This window comes from Pangasianodon hypophthalmus, chromosome 8 (assembly GCF_027358585.1).
Source record: "Pangasianodon hypophthalmus isolate fPanHyp1 chromosome 8, fPanHyp1.pri, whole genome shotgun sequence".
NCBI classification, from domain to species: domain Eukaryota; kingdom Metazoa; phylum Chordata; class Actinopteri; order Siluriformes; family Pangasiidae; genus Pangasianodon; species Pangasianodon hypophthalmus.
Genome location: NC_069717.1, coordinates 15026644 through 15048004, shown reverse-complemented (window position 1 = coordinate 15048004; position 21361 = coordinate 15026644). Strand labels below are relative to the sequence as shown.

The 21361-nt window shown below is 37.9% G+C and overlaps 1 protein-coding gene across 2 annotated transcripts; it reads left to right on the top strand.

Annotated features, from left to right (window-relative positions):
* The first annotated feature begins 230 nt into the window (after nt 1–230).
* LOC113529044 (solute carrier family 12 member 2) lies at nt 231–19868 on the top strand. 2 transcript variants are annotated; one of them, XR_008302187.1, is made up of 27 exons: nt 231–884; nt 2116–2238; nt 2600–2675; nt 2785–2880; nt 3004–3143; nt 3277–3387; nt 3581–3689; nt 3856–3983; nt 4894–4978; nt 5072–5223; nt 5824–5931; nt 6523–6646; nt 6738–6839; nt 7171–7326; nt 7483–7582; nt 7697–7808; nt 7952–8092; nt 8418–8524; nt 8711–8790; nt 8924–9064; nt 9262–9384; nt 9571–9682; nt 11444–11530; nt 11619–11754; nt 11965–12032; nt 19138–19479; nt 19519–19868. XR_008302187.1 is itself a non-coding variant. In XM_026918002.3 (26 exons), exons 1-26 carry the CDS (start codon nt 399–401, stop codon nt 19271–19273), a joined length of 3339 nt encoding a protein of 1112 aa, XP_026773803.1. In that variant the 5' UTR covers nt 231–398; the 3' UTR covers nt 19274–19868. The 2 variants fall into 2 exon arrangements, 1 of the variants encoding a protein (XP_026773803.1); XM_026918002.3 differs by having other exon boundaries at nt 19138–19868.
* Nucleotides 19869–21361: the final 1493 nt, after the last annotated feature.

Sequence of the window (21361 nt, the reverse complement as noted above, 5' to 3'; positions counted from 1 at the left end):
CACACTTTGGCTAACATGGACTGAAAAGCGCTATAGCAAATTATTTTGTATATTTTTTTCACATAGACAGTGTTTGTTAAAGTGTTTAACATCTTAAAAAAGCTGTATGTTATGTTTAAGTGCTATGATGATTTAAGTTAGTTGAAACTGGAATTTGAAGTTATCGTGTGAATTAGCAGTTTGGACACTGTTGTTGAGCTGTTGCTCATTTAACTAATTTGGCCTCAGACTGGCGATGAGCGCCAGCTTGATGAGTCACGAGCTCACGAATTACGTCCTTGGCTGCGCGTGTGGATGCGCGCGCGAGTAAACGCGCTCCACTGAGTCCCCGCGTTTAGGTCATTCAGCACAGCGCGCGCCAGGAGTAACCACTAGTGCCGTTTAAATAGTGTTTCACCATGTCAGATCCACCATCATCACCTCCGTCAGGCCAGAAACCTACTCTGAAGACCACTGGAACGACTCCGAGCCGGTTTCAGGTGGATCGCGTGGCAGAGGCGGCTGCTGCTGCGAGCGGAGCACCAAAAACTCCGCCAGGACCGAGATCTGCTAAAGCAGCGGAGGGATCGGCTGGAAGTGGGGAGGAGGCTAAAGGTCGGTTTCGCGTCGTGAACTTTTTGGACCCATCGTGCGCTCCTGCAGATGGAGCGTCGGATGTGGCGTTTGATGGCGACACGGTGCGCAGCGAAGCCAGTCTGCACTCCTCTACAGGGGGTCTTAGCCATTTTTCTGACACACACTCCAGTACATATTATCTGCGAACCTTCGGCCATAACACCATCGATGCGGTACCAAATATCGATTTCTACCGGCAAACAGAGGCGCCTCTTGGGGAGAAGCTTATTCGGCCATCGCTATCCGAACTTCATGATGAGCTTGATAAAGTAAGAAATCTGACGAGGTCCAAGTCTCTAATTCACCTTTAATTACTCTCTTCTGATTTAATTTCTTATCAGCGGCATAATAACTTGTAAAAAAAAAAAAAAAAGTTAAATTAAAAAATAAATAAATAAATAAATAAAACTAAACAAAAAAAAAGTGGTCCATAAATTAGCATTAGTAATACATTATCTTCCTAACCTTGGCATTGTTGGCCTCCTCTTATTTCATAAGTTTCATGGTTTCAAGATAAAAGCTGCTGTTATACACCTTCAGTAATAATAATAACATAATTTCACAATATATACCTAGTTAAATATAAGACTGAACAAGAAAAGATTGAAATTATGATTACTATAAATTACTATGATTATTAGATGTTTTCTTATGTAGATGTTTGTTCCCAACTGAATGGGCTATGTGATGTCAGAGACCTTACCCACACACTTGTCTTTAGACAATGGTCTTTCTTCCCAAGCCCACTCCATGCAGCACCATAGATGTTTGGCCAGAACACAGGAACCCATAACAATAACTCTATGTTTAACCAACGTCCGTGTCAATGGCCTAGTGTCTCCTTGCTGTGGCCAGCTGCAGTGCTCTCCTGGGGAGATAATGTGACTTGTTTAGGGTGGCATATTATCACATGATTAGATTAGATTAGATTAGATTAGATTCTTGAACTTTATTGTCATTGTGCTCTGACTTGATGTGACATATTTTGCACAAGGTGCAAACACATACTGTTTGGTAAACAACACAAATGTAAAAATTTTTTGATGTAAGCTTTTCAGTGACTGCTCATATTTTACTGCACAACTGAGATCCTAGGTTACTGAAAGGCAGTGAGAACTGAAGGAGAGTTCTGTCATATACATTTTTCTACATTATATTTTTGTGGGCCAAGCATTTTGATCTTCTTTCAAGTCAACATGACAAAAGTTATGCTATAAAACTGCACAGTTACGCATGTGGATGATTGGATATAACCATCATTGTTGGTGTATACAGATTGTCTTGTGAAATTCCACATTTTTTGTGGGTGCATTACAGTAAATAGAGGGGAATTTTAATGTGCTTCTAAAATAATTACACTTAATATCATGATATAATAATGACACATGCAGTTTGTTCAGTTTATATTTGATATTAAGTGTAAACATTTTACTAGCATTACTTTAATTTGAAAAATGTTCAAACTATATGCCACATAAATTTGCCTTTCCTTATCCACAGGAACCCTTTGAGGATGGCTTAGCAAATGGGGAGGAGCCAGCGGCTGCAGATGAGGCTGCGTTAAAGGATGCGCCCGAGTCCAAAGGGGGCACAGTGAAGTTTGGCTGGATAAAGGGTGTCCTCGTTAGTATATTATATCTTGGGGGATTTGTAGTCCTAAGATTCCGGCTTCAAAGATGAAGAATAGGCCTCAGAATAAATGTAGCTTGCAGACACTTTATCCAGCTAAACTTACAAGTGAAGCAGAGTACAGCCTGTTCAAGGGCCCGACAGTGGCTGTCTGGCAGTCCTTGAGGTTGAACTCACAACTTTCTGGCCACTAGTGCACAACCTTACCTGCTGAGCTACCATTGCTTTCAACAGTGTTAGTGAGCAAATAAAGACTAAATAAATACTAAAAGAGGAAGACTGATAAACAAATGATGTGTTACTCTCTTCTTTTGTTTACATTAACACACATGTCATTTATTTGTAATCTCTACAGGTACGATGTATGCTGAACATCTGGGGAGTGATGCTCTTCATTCGTATGTCATGGATTGTTGGCCAGGCTGGCATTGGTAATCTTTTGAAAGACTAAAGGACCTTCAGTCAATAATTATTACATTTTCATAACTACAAGGCTACAGAGTTTAATGTGAAAAACATTGTTTTTTACTGCTTTCCCAGCTCTGTCATGCGCTATCATTCTAATAGCCGTTTTGGTGACTACTATCACTGGTCTTTCCACTTCAGCAATAGCCACCAATGGCTTTGTGCGAGGAGGTTAGAATAGTTTTGTCTCAGACATTTTTATACATTTACTGTTGGTGTGAAATATGTAAATGATTCTGTAACATGTTAGTGCATTAACATGAACTGGAGTCCAGTAAATTATTGTCTCTACAGGTGGGGCATATTACCTGATATCTAGGAGTTTGGGTCCAGAGTTTGGTGGATCCATTGGCCTCATTTTTGCCTTTGCCAATGCTGTTGCTGTTGCCATGTATGTTGTGGGTTTTGCTGAAACTGTGGTAGAGCTCCTTGATGTGAGTATGCACTAAAAAAAAGTATTTAGGTAGATGAATGCAGTGGTTAGTAATTACACTGATAAATCAAGGGATGTATGTTATGATGAATGCATCTGTAATTATTTAATTATCGATTTATTTGGTATGGCAGAGCGTAGATGCTCTCATCACAGATGAGATCAATGACATCCGTATAGTTGGCACCCTTACCATCATCTTGCTGCTTGGCATATCTATGGCAGGAATGGAATGGGAGGCTAAGGTACTGATAAACATTCTCCATGTTTTTAATGGCATTATAAATCATGTCTACCACAAAACTGTATCTGAGCAGTCATGACATTTTGTTTTCAACTATTCATCAAATATCATAAAATTCAGTAATGCTGAATATCGACCCAAGCCAAGTAAGCACCTTCGGGATTTTAGTCATTGATTGATGGCTATTTTCACAGGCCCAGATTGTGCTGTTGATCATTCTTGTGGCAGCAGTTTTTAACTACTTCATCGGTTCATTCATCCCCATGGAATCAAAAGAGCCCAAAGGCTTCTTTGGTTATAATGGTTTGGACTATTTAAATTCAATTATAATTGGTAAAATGTAAAGATATATGGAGTGACTTTTCATGCCACTGTAAATAGAAGTGACTTTTTTTACTTTATTTATCTTGTAGTGTGGAATGCAAAATATAACAAAAGGTCACATAGGATTTTTTCGTATTCCTCACAGCTGCAATTATGATGGAGAACATGGGTCCAGATTTCAGAGACGAGGAAACATTCTTCTCTGTTTTTGCCATCTTCTTCCCTGCTGCCACTGGCATATTAGCAGGAGCTAATATCTCAGGGGATCTATCAGTAAGCTTGGGTTTCCTTTGATGTTATAGAACAGTAGATATTAAAAAGGAATCAGGAACATGTCAAATCACTTGCATCATGTGTTCCCATGTTAAATACACAAAATCATGTTCCCTAGTTGTTTTTGTAAAGTGATTTTTTTGTTATTTATTAAGATGAAGGTCAAGAACAAATGCACATAGGAATTTATTCTACCATTGTTACTTTTTAAAATAATCTGTAAAATTAGACAATGGACTTCTACTTTCATTTTATCTATGATTTTAAGAGATTGATTTAAAAAGATTTTGACCCTCAATAAGGTCAAAGCAAATACAATTATATACATTTTTCAACTTTTAAGTACAAATGTGGTGTAAAATTGTGGTGTGGCATGTGAATATCATATTTATGTCAGAGTTAGGGTTAGGTTAGTTTTTGAAAAGAAAAAAAAGAAAAAGTCAGAACTTATAATCTTATACTAGGTCTCCTTGGCAAGACTACCAAAGTGTCTGATTAGTGATAACTACAAACTGCCAACAAATCCCTGTACTAAATAGTTCCAGCGTTTGATTGAACATTTCAAAGACACTGAAAGAAACATAGCAAGCAATGTTCTACAGTGTGACTAAAATGTCACTAGAGCATAAGATAATTCTTTAGTGCCATTTTATCTTATGATACTGTGAAACAACCTGTTCTGATCAGGTGTAGCCAGCATGCTTTTGCTTTTAAAGGATTCATTAAATCACCTATGAATAACAAAACAGGACAAATGAACCAACTACAAACTAACTTTGAAAAACGTACACGCAGACCACCACTGCCAAAAATAGTCAGGGATTGCAATCTGTATCAGAATTAGAATTCTACCACCACTGTGTATAATGTACATATATATTTTTAACACACAATTGTTGTGTCTCTTTAGGATCCCCAGTCTGCCATTCCAAAAGGAACCTTACTGGCTATTCTCATTACTGGGCTTGTTTATGTTGCAATTGCTGTGTCTAATGGTAATAAATATTAGAATATTTATGATCCTAATCTCTATTGTTTATCTAAAAAATCATTGTCATATTTTGACCTTTGTCAATCTCTCTTTTGAGGTTCTTGCATTGTACGGGATGCAACAGGTGATGCTAATGACACCGTCATAGGCTCTCTTGAGAATTGCACAGATGCAGCTTGTACACTTGGTTATGACTTCTCCATTTGCAAGGAAGGGGGCTGCAAGTATGGGTTACAGAATGATTTCCAGGTACAACCATTTCAAATCATATCCACCTGTCTACACCAATCTACATCTAGAAAAGACTAAATATCTTATCGGTCCTGACTATAATTACCTGACAAACTCAAACCTTCATCTGCAGCATGACAAAGTGTGAACATTTGTGTGAGACCAAGCAAGGTTTTTGTTTTGCCACAATATTTTTTCACAGTATTATTATTATTATTATTATTATTATTATTATTATTATTAGGCTTTGCATTATTGAGTCATATAAATAGAAGGGAATAAATAAAAATTCACACAGATCTGAATTTATCCGTGCATCCATGCATATTATTTATCCTGCAACTTGTGGCTAGTGATAGCAGTATCAAAGACTGGTGACCCATGTTTGTCTAGCACAAACTTCAAAAGCCACTTGCTGTCTCGATTTAAGTTTCATGGACAACATACTGTATGAGATGTGTGTAGTCGTTAGTGTGTTAGTGCTGAGTTTCTCTTAGATTCCAGCACATAAAAATACAACACTCTTAGATATAGACTGCTTATAATTAGATCATAGTCACAACCACTATGTTCATTTATTTAATAAATGTTTCTTTTATACTGTGTTGTTTTGGTTAGGTCATGAGCTTGGTGTCTGCTTTTGGACCACTTATCACTGCTGGAATCTTCTCTGCCACTCTCTCATCAGCTCTTGCATCCTTAGTCAGTGCTCCAAAAGTGTTTCAGGTGACATGATCATTCTTCGTGTATAAACAGACACTTGCAAAACATTCTTTAGGTGCACTTTGCTAGACATTGTCCAGCCAAGAAATTTAAGTTATTTATGTTAGTTAGTTGGTTCATTTATATTAACAGGCAGGCGAATGACTAGATGGGTGTCATGTACTGGCAGCTGCAACCCTTGAAATAAGACTTACCTTACATCACATATTTCTCAGGTCTATCACTCCGGTCCATGCAAATCAAATAATAATAACACTCATAATTGTTGCATTGTACATAGAGTATTTTAACCAAATCACTTGAAAGTTAAAAACTATAGAGCAACTATGAAACTAATATAGTAATGGTATTATTCAGTTTGTGGCAAGGAACAAATTAGATTAGAACAAATTCTGCAAATGCAATTATGTCTAGTTAAATGCCTGCATAGTTAAATGGTGTCACCATGTAGTATGCTTTTCCCCAGCTTTCCACCCAAGTTTAATTATTGTTAGTAAAATTTGGACACACCACAGCTAAGAAGAAGGTTTTGTAAAAAAAAAATCTTCCTGATATTATTCAATTAAAATTATGGATTTTTATGTGCCCTTGTAGGCTTTGTGTAAAGATAACATCTACCCAGGCTTACGGGTTTTTGCTAAAGGCTATGGCAAGAACAATGAACCTCTGCGTGGCTATGTCCTAACTTTCATCATTGGTCTGGCTTTTATACTAATTGGTAAGTTTATCAAACACATTGTTCAAATTTTATTGATTATGATCTTTGATGGACTAATTAATCTGACTGTTGTGCATTACTGTTTCTTTAGCTGAGCTAAATGTTATTGCTCCCATCATTTCCAACTTTTTCTTGGCCTCTTATGCCTTGATCAATTTCTCTGTCTTCCATGCATCGTTGGCTAACTCCCCAGGTGAGTGCAGTAAAGCAAATTTGCTAGAAGGATATCTTCCTAAGCTAAGCTGCTGCAATTGCATAGCTGTTCCAGGACGAGTGTTGAGTTAATAATTAATAGTATGTGATAGAACATATGTAGTCTATTGGCATTAATGCTCATGTTGCAGCACCTGTCCAGAAAAATATGATTGGGGTTTAAACACATATGAAGGGCTGTATTGAATAAATATTATTTAAAAAAATTTTTTTTTTACACTACATTCATTTTCTTGCTCATAATGTGCATCACTTTTACTATGGTTGTGGCTGATTTATGTGTTCTGTTACCCTTAACATAAACCAACCAGGATGGCGTCCAAGTTTTAAATACTTCAATAAATGGGTGTCACTGGCGGGAGCTGTGCTGTGCTGCGTGGTTATGTTTGTAATCAACTGGTGGGCTGCCCTCCTTACAAATGTCATTGTTCTGGCACTCTACATTTATGTCAGCTACAAGAAACCAGGTATTCCACCCGCCGTTAGTAGGCATTATGAACTAATACAAACATGAAATGTTTGCAATTTACTCTTTTACATATTTCATTGGCAAATTGGTTAAAATATTAATGCTAAAATTAGATAATATAGTCAGATATTTAGTAAGGCTTTCTCCACCATAGATGTAAACTGGGGCTCGTCAACACAAGCTCTCATGTACAACCAGGCACTGTCACACTGTCTGCATCTCACTGGTATAGAGGATCATATCAAGAACTTCAGGTGATCATATTCTGAAATATGTTGAATTTTGAAGCCTGTTTCCTGTTTGTGATCAAACAAAAATGACTAGTAAAAGACACACCAACAGTTATGTTTCCATAAATTTTCCCATAGACCTCAATGTCTTGTAATGATTGGTGCCCCAAATGCAAGACCAGCACTACTTCATCTAGTACATGCTTTCACGAAAAACATGGGCCTAATGGTCTGTGGCCATGTTCGTATGGTAGGCACCAAAAACACAAACCTTGATTTTGTTAACTTTGTAAATTTTGTTAAGTGATACTGTTAATGCATTGTTTTTTTTTCAGATATACTCAAAGAAAATTATGCACATTATGATATTTCTTACTTTTTGTTTCTCTTAAGGCTTCCCGAAGGCCAAACCATAAGGAGATTATGAATGACCAAGTGCGTTATCAACGTTGGCTTCTTAAAAAACGGATCAAGGCTTTTTATACTCCGGTGTTTGCTGAGGACCTCAGACATGGAGCCCAATATCTATTACAAGTATAATTTTACACTGATACTGGCGAAAAATGTTATTGCTGAACATTTCAGAATTTATCACTGTCCTCAGGTCCCCAGGCACTAGACATTTAAAATTTTGCCTACTCAAACTATTCCTATTTACTTTGTATTATAAAGCTCTTTATGAGCTGAGACAAGTATGGTAAAGCAAAAAGAAGACAAAAGTTTACAGTATATAAGGTCCGTGGGACCGTGCATATGAACTGCTGCTTTTGTCTCAAGAATTATCAATGATCTATTTATGTAACTTAATATAAAACATTAGATAATCATGAGTGTGATTCAAGTTTGCTTCTATTCTAAGGCTTCTGGTTTGGGTCGTCTAAAGCCAAACACAATGATACTTGGATTTAAAAACAACTGGAGGGATGGTGAAATGAAAGATGTGGAAATATATATCAACACAATTCAGTAAGTAATTTCAGATATTCCATATTCATCTGGTTTTGTTTTTTTATCTTTGATTTATTTTGTTTTGTTTTTGAAGTTTAGATAAAAGTTTTAATAGAATATCAACATCATTTACTTCATCTACAAATCTTTAAAATAATTGACATTTGTCTTTAAAATAATTGACATTTTCCTTATTTGTTTTAGTGATGCTTTTGACATACAGTATGGTGTGGTTATCTTAAGACTGAAGGAGGGTTTAGATATTTCCCATATCCAAGGCCAAGGTACATTATACTTATGAACTTAACTAATATATATTTAATATACATTAAAACATATGTCACTCAGCAGTCTAAAGTGAGTATTTTAAACCAATGCTTTTAACTTTTATTTAAACTTATTCTGACCTTCACATAGATGAATTTCTGTCTTCCACTGAGAAAGCTCCAGGGATGAAGGAGCTATTGGTGGCTATTAACATTGGAAAAGATGCAGATGATTCCTTGAAACCATCATCTAAGACCACCAGTAGTCAAAGCAGTCCACTCATTATCAGAGGTCAACTCTCACTGAAATTTTCTCTAAAAATACAGCAGAAACTGGTCTGATATGTGGCAGTTTGATCTTCTGTAGACTTTTTGCATGTAGTTTGCCATACAGAAAATTCTCAGTTGCAATAAACAGATATGTGAATGATTTTGAAGAATTTGTTTATGGCTGTTACATATCTGTTTACTTATTTATTATGAATTCAGACACCAAGAGTCCTCCAGTGCAGCTTAGCATTGCAGATGAAAAGCTGCTTGCAGCTAGTCAGCAGTTCAAAAAGAAACAGTGCAAGGGCACCATCGATGTTTGGTGGTTGTTTGATGATGGAGGTAGGTTAAAGAACAGTAACTCGTAAGGAACATGTTAATGTTAATGTATTATTTCAATTAAAATAATAGCTATTAATAGCTAAAGACCTGAATGATAACTAAATATTTTCCAGAGCGTTCATTAAATTCTTTAATACTGATTTCGTCATTTGGCATTGTTAAGAGAAAATGAATTTGCTATTTTAGGTCTGACATTGCTGATACCATATTTGCTAACTAACAAGAAAAAATGGAAGGATTGCAAGATTCGTGTCTTCGTTGGTGGAAAGATAAACAGGATTGATCATGACCGCAGAGCGTAAGTTGCCATAACATGTGTAATAAGAAACTATAGCTATTGCAATGTTCTTAAGCCATTATGGAGTTAACTCCATGATTATTCGCATGCTTCATAAATGTAAGTAAATCTCATCATCATTCACTCATCTTCAGTAACTAGTCAGGGTTGCAGTGGATCACTGGGTGCAAAGTGCGGGAATACTGATTACACACAATAAACGTTACACACAATAATTCAAAATTTCCCTAAAACAAAAGAATAATCAAATCTAATAAAATGAATACTCATATGAACTTCTCTCAACAGCATATGTGGAAAATTATTGATAGCCCTAAATAATTTTTATGATTAATATAAAGAAATTACTTAAAAAAAAATATTTTAAAATTACCCTCAATCCCTAGGACCTCTGTTGCCAGTGATCATGCCCTGTGTCCCTGGGGTATAAGCATCAGTTTGCATACATGCGCAATACAATCTGTGCCATCACCACAGAAAAAAATGAAACACTTTCAGCCTAAAAGAAACAGGTTTTTATTGATATAATCTATAAACATAAATACTTTATACCATCAAGCACCATCAGGTTCAAAACTGGAACAGTGAGGGATGCATGAGCATACAGCTTCCAGTCTCCACATTTAAACCATAAAGGAAACCTGTGGACTGTGGACTGGGTGAAGGACCACCAGGGCAGTTTCCTTCAGAAGAAGTGAGGATTTGCCATGTGCTAGTCTGCTTGCCAAATTCCAATAGTCTAGTCCACCACTTTGTCTTGTCATGTTTGTCTTCTGACCATTCTCATCAGCATAAGTGACCAAGGTGTAATGGTGGTTTTCCACATAGTCATAGATTTTTTTTTTTTTGAGAATGAGTCACTCAGTGTTGATCCCTATTGAGGATGAGAATCACTCAAGTGCTGATGGTCTATACTGAAGATGAGAATAACTCAGATGTTCAAGGATGTTAATATGCCTGTTTGTGTCTACTTCCCTTTATACTTTAAACTTTTAAGTTTTCTCACATCAACTGGGAGGTATCTGTCATCACAATATCTCTCTTTACAGGGAGAACAACTTCACAGAACTGTCTGCAAAGGATTGAAGTGACTCTTTTTATGATTAACTTTTAGTGCTTCCACATGTGAAATAAGGAGCTTTGGCTGGTTTGTCGCTCACTGTAAGGACTATCTGCACAACAGACAATCTTCTAGATAAAATATGGATCTTTAAGATTAAATGGTCAGATGGTCAAATTTAGGTTTCTTAGAAATTTGGGGAAATGGAAAATAAAGCATAACAGAACCTTACTGAATATTGATTATTTCAGAACCAATGTGAGAGAGAACAGTGATCTGTCGAGTCAAGAGTGACAATGAGCCTACTGCTCATCAAATGCCGTGACTGACATTTACCTGAAGAGACTAGGGAGAATGATATCAATAATGCTTACAGTTACTCATTTTCCACTGAATTACGGCATAGCAAGTAGTGTTGCTGCCTCACAGCTCCCGGGTTTGATCATGAGTTTGGAATATGTCTGTATGGAGTGTCTGTGCATGTTCTTCCTGTTGCCCTAGGTGTGAATAAATATATGAATTTTGAGAGTTTGAGAAAGTTATACTAATATGCTTTCTATTTACTAACAAAATTTATGTATACAATGCTGGCTTATTTATCAAGATACAGTTTAGAATATACCATTTCTGGTTATTCCTGTAACAGATATGAGCCTTGTAAGTAAATTGTACATGGTAAATAACACTGATTCCGATTTCAGAATGGCTACATTACTGAGCAAGTTCAGGATTGACTTCTCTGACATTAATGTTCTTGGAGATATCAACATAAAGCCAAAGAAACACAAGTAAGCTGAGAATGATTTAGTGATGCAGAACATATAATTGTACTACTTGTAGCTGCCAGACAGTGGCGTAATGTCCCCTTCATTTCAGTAAAGAAAAATTTGAGGAGATGATTGAGCCATACAGACTGAAGGAAGACGATATGGAGCAGGAGGATGCTGAGAGGTTGAAGGCTGAGGAGCCATGGAGAATTACTGATAATGAACTAGAACTGTATAAGGCCAAGGTGAGGCAGAATAATCAACATGTATTTCTTCTAGTTTGTTCACTTAAATCCTGCTGTTATTAGTCATTATAATAACTACTAATTTGTTATAAAAAATTATATGTGTATATATATATATATATATATATATATATATATATATATATATATATATAAAACATGGACATACCTGTATCTCTGTACATCATACTAATTTTGTTTTTAAATTAGACAAATCGTCAAATAAGATTGAATGAATTGCTAAAGGAGCACTCGAGCACAGCAAACCTCATTGTCATGTGAGTAGTTCTTCTTTATATATCTACTAGCATTTTTGTCTGTATCTAAGTAGCTGTAGTTTTTTTTTTTAAGATGGGACCAAATTTGGAGTCACTTTCAGCCAGAAATTTACATAGTGCAGATTAACCAACCCCAGATGGAACAGATTTGAAACCCCCACTCATGATATTCTATTATATAGATCATGTCATACAATTACTGCTCACCATGCGTGAGTAGTGTGTTCACAATGAAAATTTCAGCAAGAATAAGTGCACTTCAAGTACCCAGATGACGCACTTATTCAACAGAAAAAACGCAGTGTGGAATGTTGGACACTTCTGCCACTCAACGGTTGCACCTTTGCTTATGAGGGGAGGGTAGAGGGGAGGGGCACTATTCTCCTTAAATGTTTACATTGCCAGCAGCCATAGCCACAACTTACCATGTTGATTTTGGATTGTGCGAGCAAAATTCACCCGCGGAGACGCCTCTGTCTGATGGTGACTGAGGTCATGTTTGGCCAGTAAAATGTTATTAAAATTCATTTTTGTTGACTCTGGGTATTCTGCTAAAGCTAGCGGCATCGCATTACGTGCGTTTAACATCATTTGACATCAACTGGGAAACAGCTTATACTTCCAGATATTTAAAAAACCATTAACGTTCCATTAGAGAGGATTCTACCCTTCTAAAATTCATACACTAGACAGTAGAGGACATAGTGCATAGTGTAAGTGCATTGTGTATAGTATATCATTTGGAACACAACTACAATCTTTAAATACTCCCATTAAATATTCTGTATGTACATCCTTACATACACATACATTCCAAAAGTGCTGATTCTGAAAAAAGGAATGAGACATTACCAAAACCTTCCAATACCTCTGTCATGCATATTCTTTATTTATTGGACAGACTGTAGAACCCCAATGTGTGAGGGTGTGGAGGAAGACTCGTGAGACAGGCGGAATCGTAACTGCTCATGTGTATTCAGACCACGCTTTTCAGCGCACTTTCAAAACTTAACCGCACACTACACAAAACTTGCGGCTTTTGATCCATCAGGTTCAAGTTCAGGTTTCTTGGCGTGTGTGTGTGTCTCGCAATTTCTGCCAAGCGGTCTCACACTCGCTCATGGGTTACGGAAAAAAAACTTGACAAAATAAGAAGACTGCCGGTAATAAGACACAGGTGAGAATCATCATGCGTTATCTGCCGGTTCGACCCACCTCCTCTCGATCCACAGCTCCATCCAGCCTGCAGCTGAATCTAGTCCTCCCACCACCCAGCGGGAGAGGTAATCCGAGTGATTTGCGTGTTGCCATCCTTCATGCGATGGAGCCATTGCAGTGGAGCGTGATTGGAACAGAGGGTAAAGGAGCGCCCCAGTAGGTAGTATCAGAGGGTGAGGACCACCCACTTGATGGCCAGACATTCCTTCTTGATGGTGTTGTACTTGGTCTCCCTCACTGAGAACTTCCAGCTGATGTACAGCACGGGGCACTCCTCTTCCTCCACCACCTGGGACAAAACAGCCCGCAGCCCTCTGTCTAGGAACTGCCTCACCGCTTTTTGGTCTTGGGTCTTGGGCATGCCGCAATCGCTGCTGTCTTATCAATTTGGGGAAGCATCTGCCCATGGCCCAAGTGGAAGCCCAGATACCATACTTCCACCTGCCCAATTGCATCAAATATAGACACCACATTGACTTTTCTATAGACCATACAAATACAGACAGACCTGTCAGTCTTGCTAACCAAGACCACCGGGTTGCTCCAGTCACTGTGGGACTTCTCAATTACTCCCATGTCGAGCAGAGCTTTGAGTTCATCCCAAACCACTTTTTTTCTTGTGTTCAGGCAACTGGTATGGGTGGCTGCGAACAATCACATCTGGAGGAGTTTCAGTGTGCAACCTGGCAACCTGTGCTCTCTGGGACAGTGAAAGGTGGTTTCCACAGGGGTCCGGGGTGAATTGGGCTGCACTTTTTAGACTCACCTTGGGTCCCAGCTCCTCCCTCTCAGGGACCACCATCGCCAGAGCCACAGGAACTGCCTCTCTCCATGGTTTTAGGAGATTTAGGTGGTATATTTGAAATGAATCACCTCTGACCTCATTCCAGTCAACTTCTCCGACTCGCTGTGTGACCTCAAAGGGTCCTTGCCACTTTGCGAGTAATTCAGAGCTCGACATGGGTAGCAAACAAGTACTTTATCTCTCGGTGCAAATTCCCTTAGCCGGGTACCCCTGTCATACAGCCTGGATTGGCGTTCTCACGCCTGTAGCAAATTCTCCTATGTTAATCTCCCCAATGTGTTGTGTTTTGCTCTCAGGTCAAGAACATACTGAATTTTGTTTTGCTGGTAGAAGGTCCCTCCCAGTTTTCCCTAATGATTTCAAAGACACTGCGAGGCTTGCGCCCGTACAATAATTCAAATGGGGAAAACCCTGCAGAGGCTTGCAGGACCTCTTGTACTGAAAATAACAGGGGCTTGAGCCAATTATCCCAATTCTGTGCATCATTGTGAATGAACTTACGAATCATATTTTTAAGTGTCTAATTAACCGTTCAACCAGCCCATCCATCTGCGGATGGTAAACACTGGTGCAAATCAATTTAATCCCCAGTAATTCGTACAGTTTGCATAGTGTGCATGACATAAATGACTTGCCCTGGTCAGTCAGGATCTCTTCTGGGATCTGGGAAATAACACAAAAGATTGCCTCCACAACACTGTGATCTGAGATGTTGCAGAGAGGCATGGCTTCGGGATATCGCTTTGCATCGTCGACTAAAACTAACACAAAGCGATGCCCTCATGCAGTCCTTTCTAAAGGCACAGCAAGGCCCATACCAATTCTTTCAAAGGGGACCTCAATCAATGGAAGCGGGAACAATTGCACTTTTGGGGTGGCCAGTGAATTCACCAGCTGATATTCGCCACATGCTGCACACCACCTGTGAACATCACTACAAATGCCTGGCCAATAAAACTGGGCGATGCTCCAAGGGAATATCCCGAGGGGAATCCCTTCTAAGGGAGGAGGGGCAGAGCACTTCCCACCCTCCATGTCCCTGCCCCTGATGTGGAGCTGACGTCAACAGCCCTGGCACCACCTCCCCAGCCACTACTGATGCGGTACACCAAATTTCAGCTTGGTCGGACATCAAGTTATTTGAATTTAACCTAGCTCCATGTGGACGACCAGACCGCAACCTGGCACAACGCCTAAGCATTTATTCCTGAATAAGCCTTTCAGTTTCATTCCAATCAATCTAAAATGTCATGTGTTATAGCTGATTGAGTAAATGAAGCTTGGCCATTCAAGAATTAATTTCCATGTGGTGGCCATGTTGTTTACAAATCTCAACATGTTTTTGATCATCATTGAGGATCAGAAATATAATTTCTTTACTCATCTTCTAATGTTACCAATATTAATGGCCACTGTTTAGGAGTAACAGCATAAAAAGAAAGATTTTATCAAGGTTTTTTCTTCTTTTTCTTTTTTTCTTTTCTTTTTTACCACTTCTACATCCTCATGAAATGACTGACAAAAATTCTGAACTTTACTGAACTTTGAAGTTCAGTCCATGTCCTGCATCTGCCTCAGAATGCTAGTTCAGGGCCCCTTGCATTGCAAATCCAACTACACAGTTATTTTTAAATAGGTTAAAATGTGTAAGATGAACTGTGTTTTCTTACACAACCATTGTATTGTAGGAGTTCATCGTGACTGCACATGCTCAGAACACACATGCTGATTGAGATTGTGAAAGTAATTTGATGTAATGGATTAGTAAAAGAATATTAACCCAACTTATTCAAACAGATTAAAATATCACTCGGATTGGCCTCAGTTGGTTTACTCTATTCCAATGGGTTACCTATAGTTGCAGCATAATAGTCCATTAATGATTTTTAAAAATATTTACATGTATTAAGCTTGGGGGTTGGGGCTACGGTTAGGGTATTGGAAACCAGAGCACATACACCTCCTTAAATTAATTTTCTAGTAGATAACAATGCCAGTGGGTTTTTAGAAGAAAATCCTATTTTGTGTCTAGTATGTTAATGATTTTTAACAATATTTGTGTTACACCTATAGGCATAGGGGCTGGGGCTAGGGATAGGTTTAAGGAAACCGGAGCATGTAAAATTTCCAAACTTATTATTCTAGCAGATATCAATGCAAATAGGTTTGTAAGCCAATCCTTTTTTCTTATACACTACTTTAATGATTTTTAAGAATATATGCATGTATTACATCAATATGCTTAGGGGCTGTGGCTAGTGTTATGGTTTCATAAACCAGAGCAGGTACAGCTTATAAACTTATTTTTCTAGTAGATAGCAATGCCAATAGTTTTGTTAACCAAACCTTTTAAATAAATAATGTAAACCTCAAAGTCACTGACTTCAAATCATATAATTTGCATGGACTACTGCATTTTTATATGTGGATTATACTGTTTAAATGGTTTAAATTGCTTATTTTTATTACAAGTATATGCCCTTATCCATGCTGACTTAGAGAAGTGCTTTGTAGTCTCTATCAAAAATACATTCTTATGCTAGTTCACTAGGTCAGGGACTGAGAATATCAATGAGAATATCTTGTGAAATCTAGTTGTTTTATATTATTAATTAAAGAATATGAAAAATAAAGAAAGTGAGCGAAAACAAACCCTTAAAAGACAAATAAAAATAGCCATTCAATTATATGGGGTGCTCTGCACATCCAGCACATCCACAGACACTTTTAAAAAAGATAATTTTAAAAAAGCAGTTTCCCTGTGTGATTTGCTAAGTGTGCATGATCACCAGGGTACCGTGTAGATTTTCTGAATAGCTCAGTTTCAACCTTGTCAAATCCTGCTGAAATCTGATTGGCTGATGGCAGCCATGTTTTTTTAACTAACCAGATCCTTATCAGTCACTTACGGATTAACACAATGATGCAGTGTACCAAATTTCCGCTCGATCAGACGTATGGTTCTTGAGAAACAGTTATCTGAATTTAGCTCCACTCCTTATGCATAACCTTGCCGCAAAGTTTGCATATCACCTCAGAATGTTGTCCTGTATATGCTTGTCATGTTTTGTATAAATCAGTGCAAGCAATCAAAAGTTACAGCTGCTGTAGTAAATTAAACTCTGCCTCACTAGAATTGATTGGCATGTGGTGGCCATTGATTGGCATGTGGTTTACAAACCTCAAAAGTTTTTGATCATTATTGAAGGACAAACTCCACTAAGTAGTTTGACAACAATTTTGTGAAGATAGGACAAAAATCCTAGGGTGCATTTTTTTGTTAGGGACAACCCAAAGAATATGTGGCACAAAGAATTTTCACTGAAGGACTTACAGCCAAAACATAAAACACTAACGGCTTGCCCCCACCCTCTCAGAGTGTGCTTTACTGGAAAAACATGTCGGCAATAGGGTTGCCAGTTTTACAGCATACTGTCCTGGATTTTGAACAACGTAGCCAGTGTAACAAGCAAGTCCACAGGTGGCTGTGTTTTGTTTGGGTTCAAGACACTCGTTTGGGACTGTGCTGTCACTACAACCAGTAAATTCTGAAATTAGTCTCCACTATGAAATTACAGATGTCATATGTAGAAACATAGGTACACTGCATGTTAGTAGTAGCTAAACTGGACTACCTGACTAGCTAGTGCTACAAGCAATACCTACTTTTACATTTATACTTTTGTATTTTTCTACGTCTGTAGTGTCATAGCAGAGACTATTTTTAGGATTGACTGGTTATAGTGATTGCAGTCCCAAATGAGCATCCTGAAATTATCTTTGCAATATATTTGAAAACAGAAATGACCACCTGTTCAGAATCACTATAGTATCCACAACAGTATAGTTGCAAATTGCAGATTGCAAGTGATGGATACTAATTTGGAAATTGTCTAGCACTGACAAACAGACAGACAGACAGCAGATAGATAGATAGATGGATAGATAGATGGATAGATGTACTTTTTTGATCCACAAGGGGAAATTTAGGAAAAGTAAAATAAAACTTCATACGAGCACCTAAGCTTAGAATCAAACCCAGGACCCTGGAGCTGTAAGGCAGCAGCTCTACCAACATGCTAGGTATCTCCTGACATGTTATTGATTAAAGTAAAAATGGATTGATTAAAGTAAACATGGTACAGCTTAATCATACATTTTGACATCATGGGGAAAAAAAAGTTGTGATCTTGAGAAAACAACTTTTGTTACCTTGAGATAAAAAAGTGACCTTTCTGGACTCCAAATGGTTCTGTACACTGCACATAGTGCCGCATTGTCTGCATCTAAATTTTCCTTTTGCCCTAGCATATGTTTGTAGATTTAATTCCAGTTATTTGCTTTAAAACAAGATCTTGGTGGCTGTTTTAAAATCAGCTCTGAAAAGACTACCAGCGGACTTGCTTTTCAAATCCCCAGCCATGTTCAAACACTATGATGTTAAACCTGGCAAACCTCCTGGCATTGTGATTTACCATGACGCACACTCCCAGAGCAGGCAGTGCGGGCAATTAGCATATGAACGAAAGATTTATTTCAACATTTAGGATTTGCCTGTGGAGCCCCATACAGGGGATGTCTGAGTGAAGCAGAATCCTTGAGCTGATCAGTTTTGAGGAAGTGAACAGCGTTGCCTATCGCTGCCTTCCCAGAAACTCAAATCTGCGAATTAGCAGAAAGAATGTGCATTTTCTGGCCTACAAGGCTCATTAGATGACCAGTAACTACTCAATCCAAACTAGGGTTGTACCACTTGGGAGGGGTGACAGGTAATCTTTAGGTAATCTTTTTTCAGTTTTTCAGTAATGAGACAAAAAATGACCATCCCACCAGGAATTCTCCAGACCTTGTGGATTCATTCCCACACTGTCATTCATTCATCCATCCATACATGCATTCGTTCGTTAATTCGTTTGTTCATTCATTACATATTTTTACATATCCATAATTACATATGGATCTGCCATATTTATATATCTGCTGAGAACACATAGTTTGATCAAATCACTTGGAAATTTGGGCTATTTCCATATATTCTAACAAAATGATTAATTGATGTGTACCCTTCCCAATTTTTCACAGGAGCATGCCCCTTGCCAGGAAAGGAACAGTGTCTAGTGCCCTCTACATGTGCTGGCTGGAAACACTGTCTAATGGTCTTCCACCAGTTCTGCTTGTAAGAGGAAACCATCAGAGTGTTCTTACTTTCTACTCATAAAATGCAGGCATGCCATTTTACAAGTACAATGAGAAGACACCATTACAATCAGTACAGCATTGTAGTATGGTGCATGCTGATATGTGCAGTGTTGCAAAATCTTTATTCATTTTTACATAGAAAATGTGAAACCAATTTAACAAACCTATACGCCACATGAAATGTTTTTCTTATTTTTTGTTTGGTGGCATATGAAAAGATTTTTGGTAAGAGCTGGTGAGTAGCCTGTCTTGAAGCAATTTTAGGACATAGACTGACATGAGAAAACTACAAAAAAAATGCTTTGCAACACTGCAAATTTTATGACACTGATGCAGTTTCAAACACAGAATTTTACCATTATGTCTTTATACTCTCTCCAGGATGGTAAGTAGAATATAGCTGGCATTCATGTAATAATTTATTTTATTCTAGTGCTACATTAATGGTTTTCACAAAATTCCTGATACCTACAATGTCTGTCAGTTATAACAGCTTTACCGATTTTGCACTGACTAGGCATAACAAATATGTACATGGTGGCTTTTCAAGAAAGGATATTGTTTTGTATTTGCAACCCTGAACTGATTAAATAATTGTGTTTATTTTAACAACATTACTGCCTTTGTGTGATGCTTCAGTTGTAATTTTATTGTATAATTTGAATGTCTTCAGTCACTAGTAAATTCAGAAAGACCAAATGAATTTTTTTAAATAATCGTGCCTTAACAAATAGAGCCCTCAATTTTGAACCTTTGATTTATAAATGCGCAAAATCATGCAGATACAGGGGGCGGGTGGGGTGGCGGTGGGGGCATCAATAAACAATGATCAATCACTGTCTCAGTATATGGTAATGCAGGAATTTTTGTTAACATTATTTTAAAGGCCATTGGTGACAACAAAGACTCATCAGAGAGATTACACAAATCACATATGAGAAGGTCCTGGCATGACACATAATTTGTAACAGAACAAAAAGTGCAAAGCTACTCCTTCTATCAAATGCACACAAATGAGTCCATCACATCAGTTTAAACAGAGTGATTCTTCTGTTGGCAAATCATTTCATTATTTATCTGCCTTTGCTTTCAGCTAATGTACATTAACCAAAAAAATGTAATTCAGTTAGAATTCAGAAATCTGGTGCAGTGGGCCATGAGATTATGTATACTAGCTAACTAATAACTGCACGCAACTGTTTTAACTACATAGTTGGTAGGAGGGTTAGTCTAGGACTAGGTATGTGTTGGCTTATCTTAATGCTTAATAATTCGTTCTTTTTTTTTTCTTTTTTTCTCTTCAGTGACAACTCTGATTTGCAGAGTCACCATCAGCAGGACAGGTTTTCTTTTCAGAGAAACCACATTTTGCTCAGATTATTTGTTGTGGGTTGTGATCATAATCAAGAGAGAGCATGTTTCCATAGTTGTGTATTATACAGTCTGTGCCATTATGGTGGTATCAATACGGTGTCCAAAACAGGAAACAATACCCTATATCAGTACGCATAGGCAGTGTACACACTATAGAAAAATTGTATACTCATTTTTCTACTCTATGTGACTGTATACATTATATCAGCTTGAAACCAGCACTAGTAGTGGTAGCTACTGCTGAGTACTGGTCCATGAGCAGGAGCTCAGGAGAGCGCACCAAGGTCAGCCACAGAAAGTTTAGCTGTAAAGGGAGCTCCAAAATCAGGTAGATTCCTGAATTCCTGAATTCTCTTCTGCGGCCTCTTTCTTGGGCACCATAGTTAGCAAATCCATGGGGCTGGTGCCCTTTGAAAGCTACTGAGGAGCTCTGTTTAATGGTGGTGTGTGTTGGTCATTGCGATTCTGAGCTTCACGCCATCGGTCACTTCACAAGTGTAGACGATTCCCATTTTGGTTATGGTACAGTCTCACCACTAAAGAACATGATCACATGACCAGTGTGCTCATCTATATATTTTTGTCACTTTTGTGACAAGCCTATATATTATTTATTGTTCTTCTTTGCATTTTATTGGTGGCTTGTTAGACCAACTTAACGTGTATACCGCCACCTAGAGTGCTGGAGTACACGAGCTGTGATTGACAATTTAAAAAAAACAACTCTTCGGGC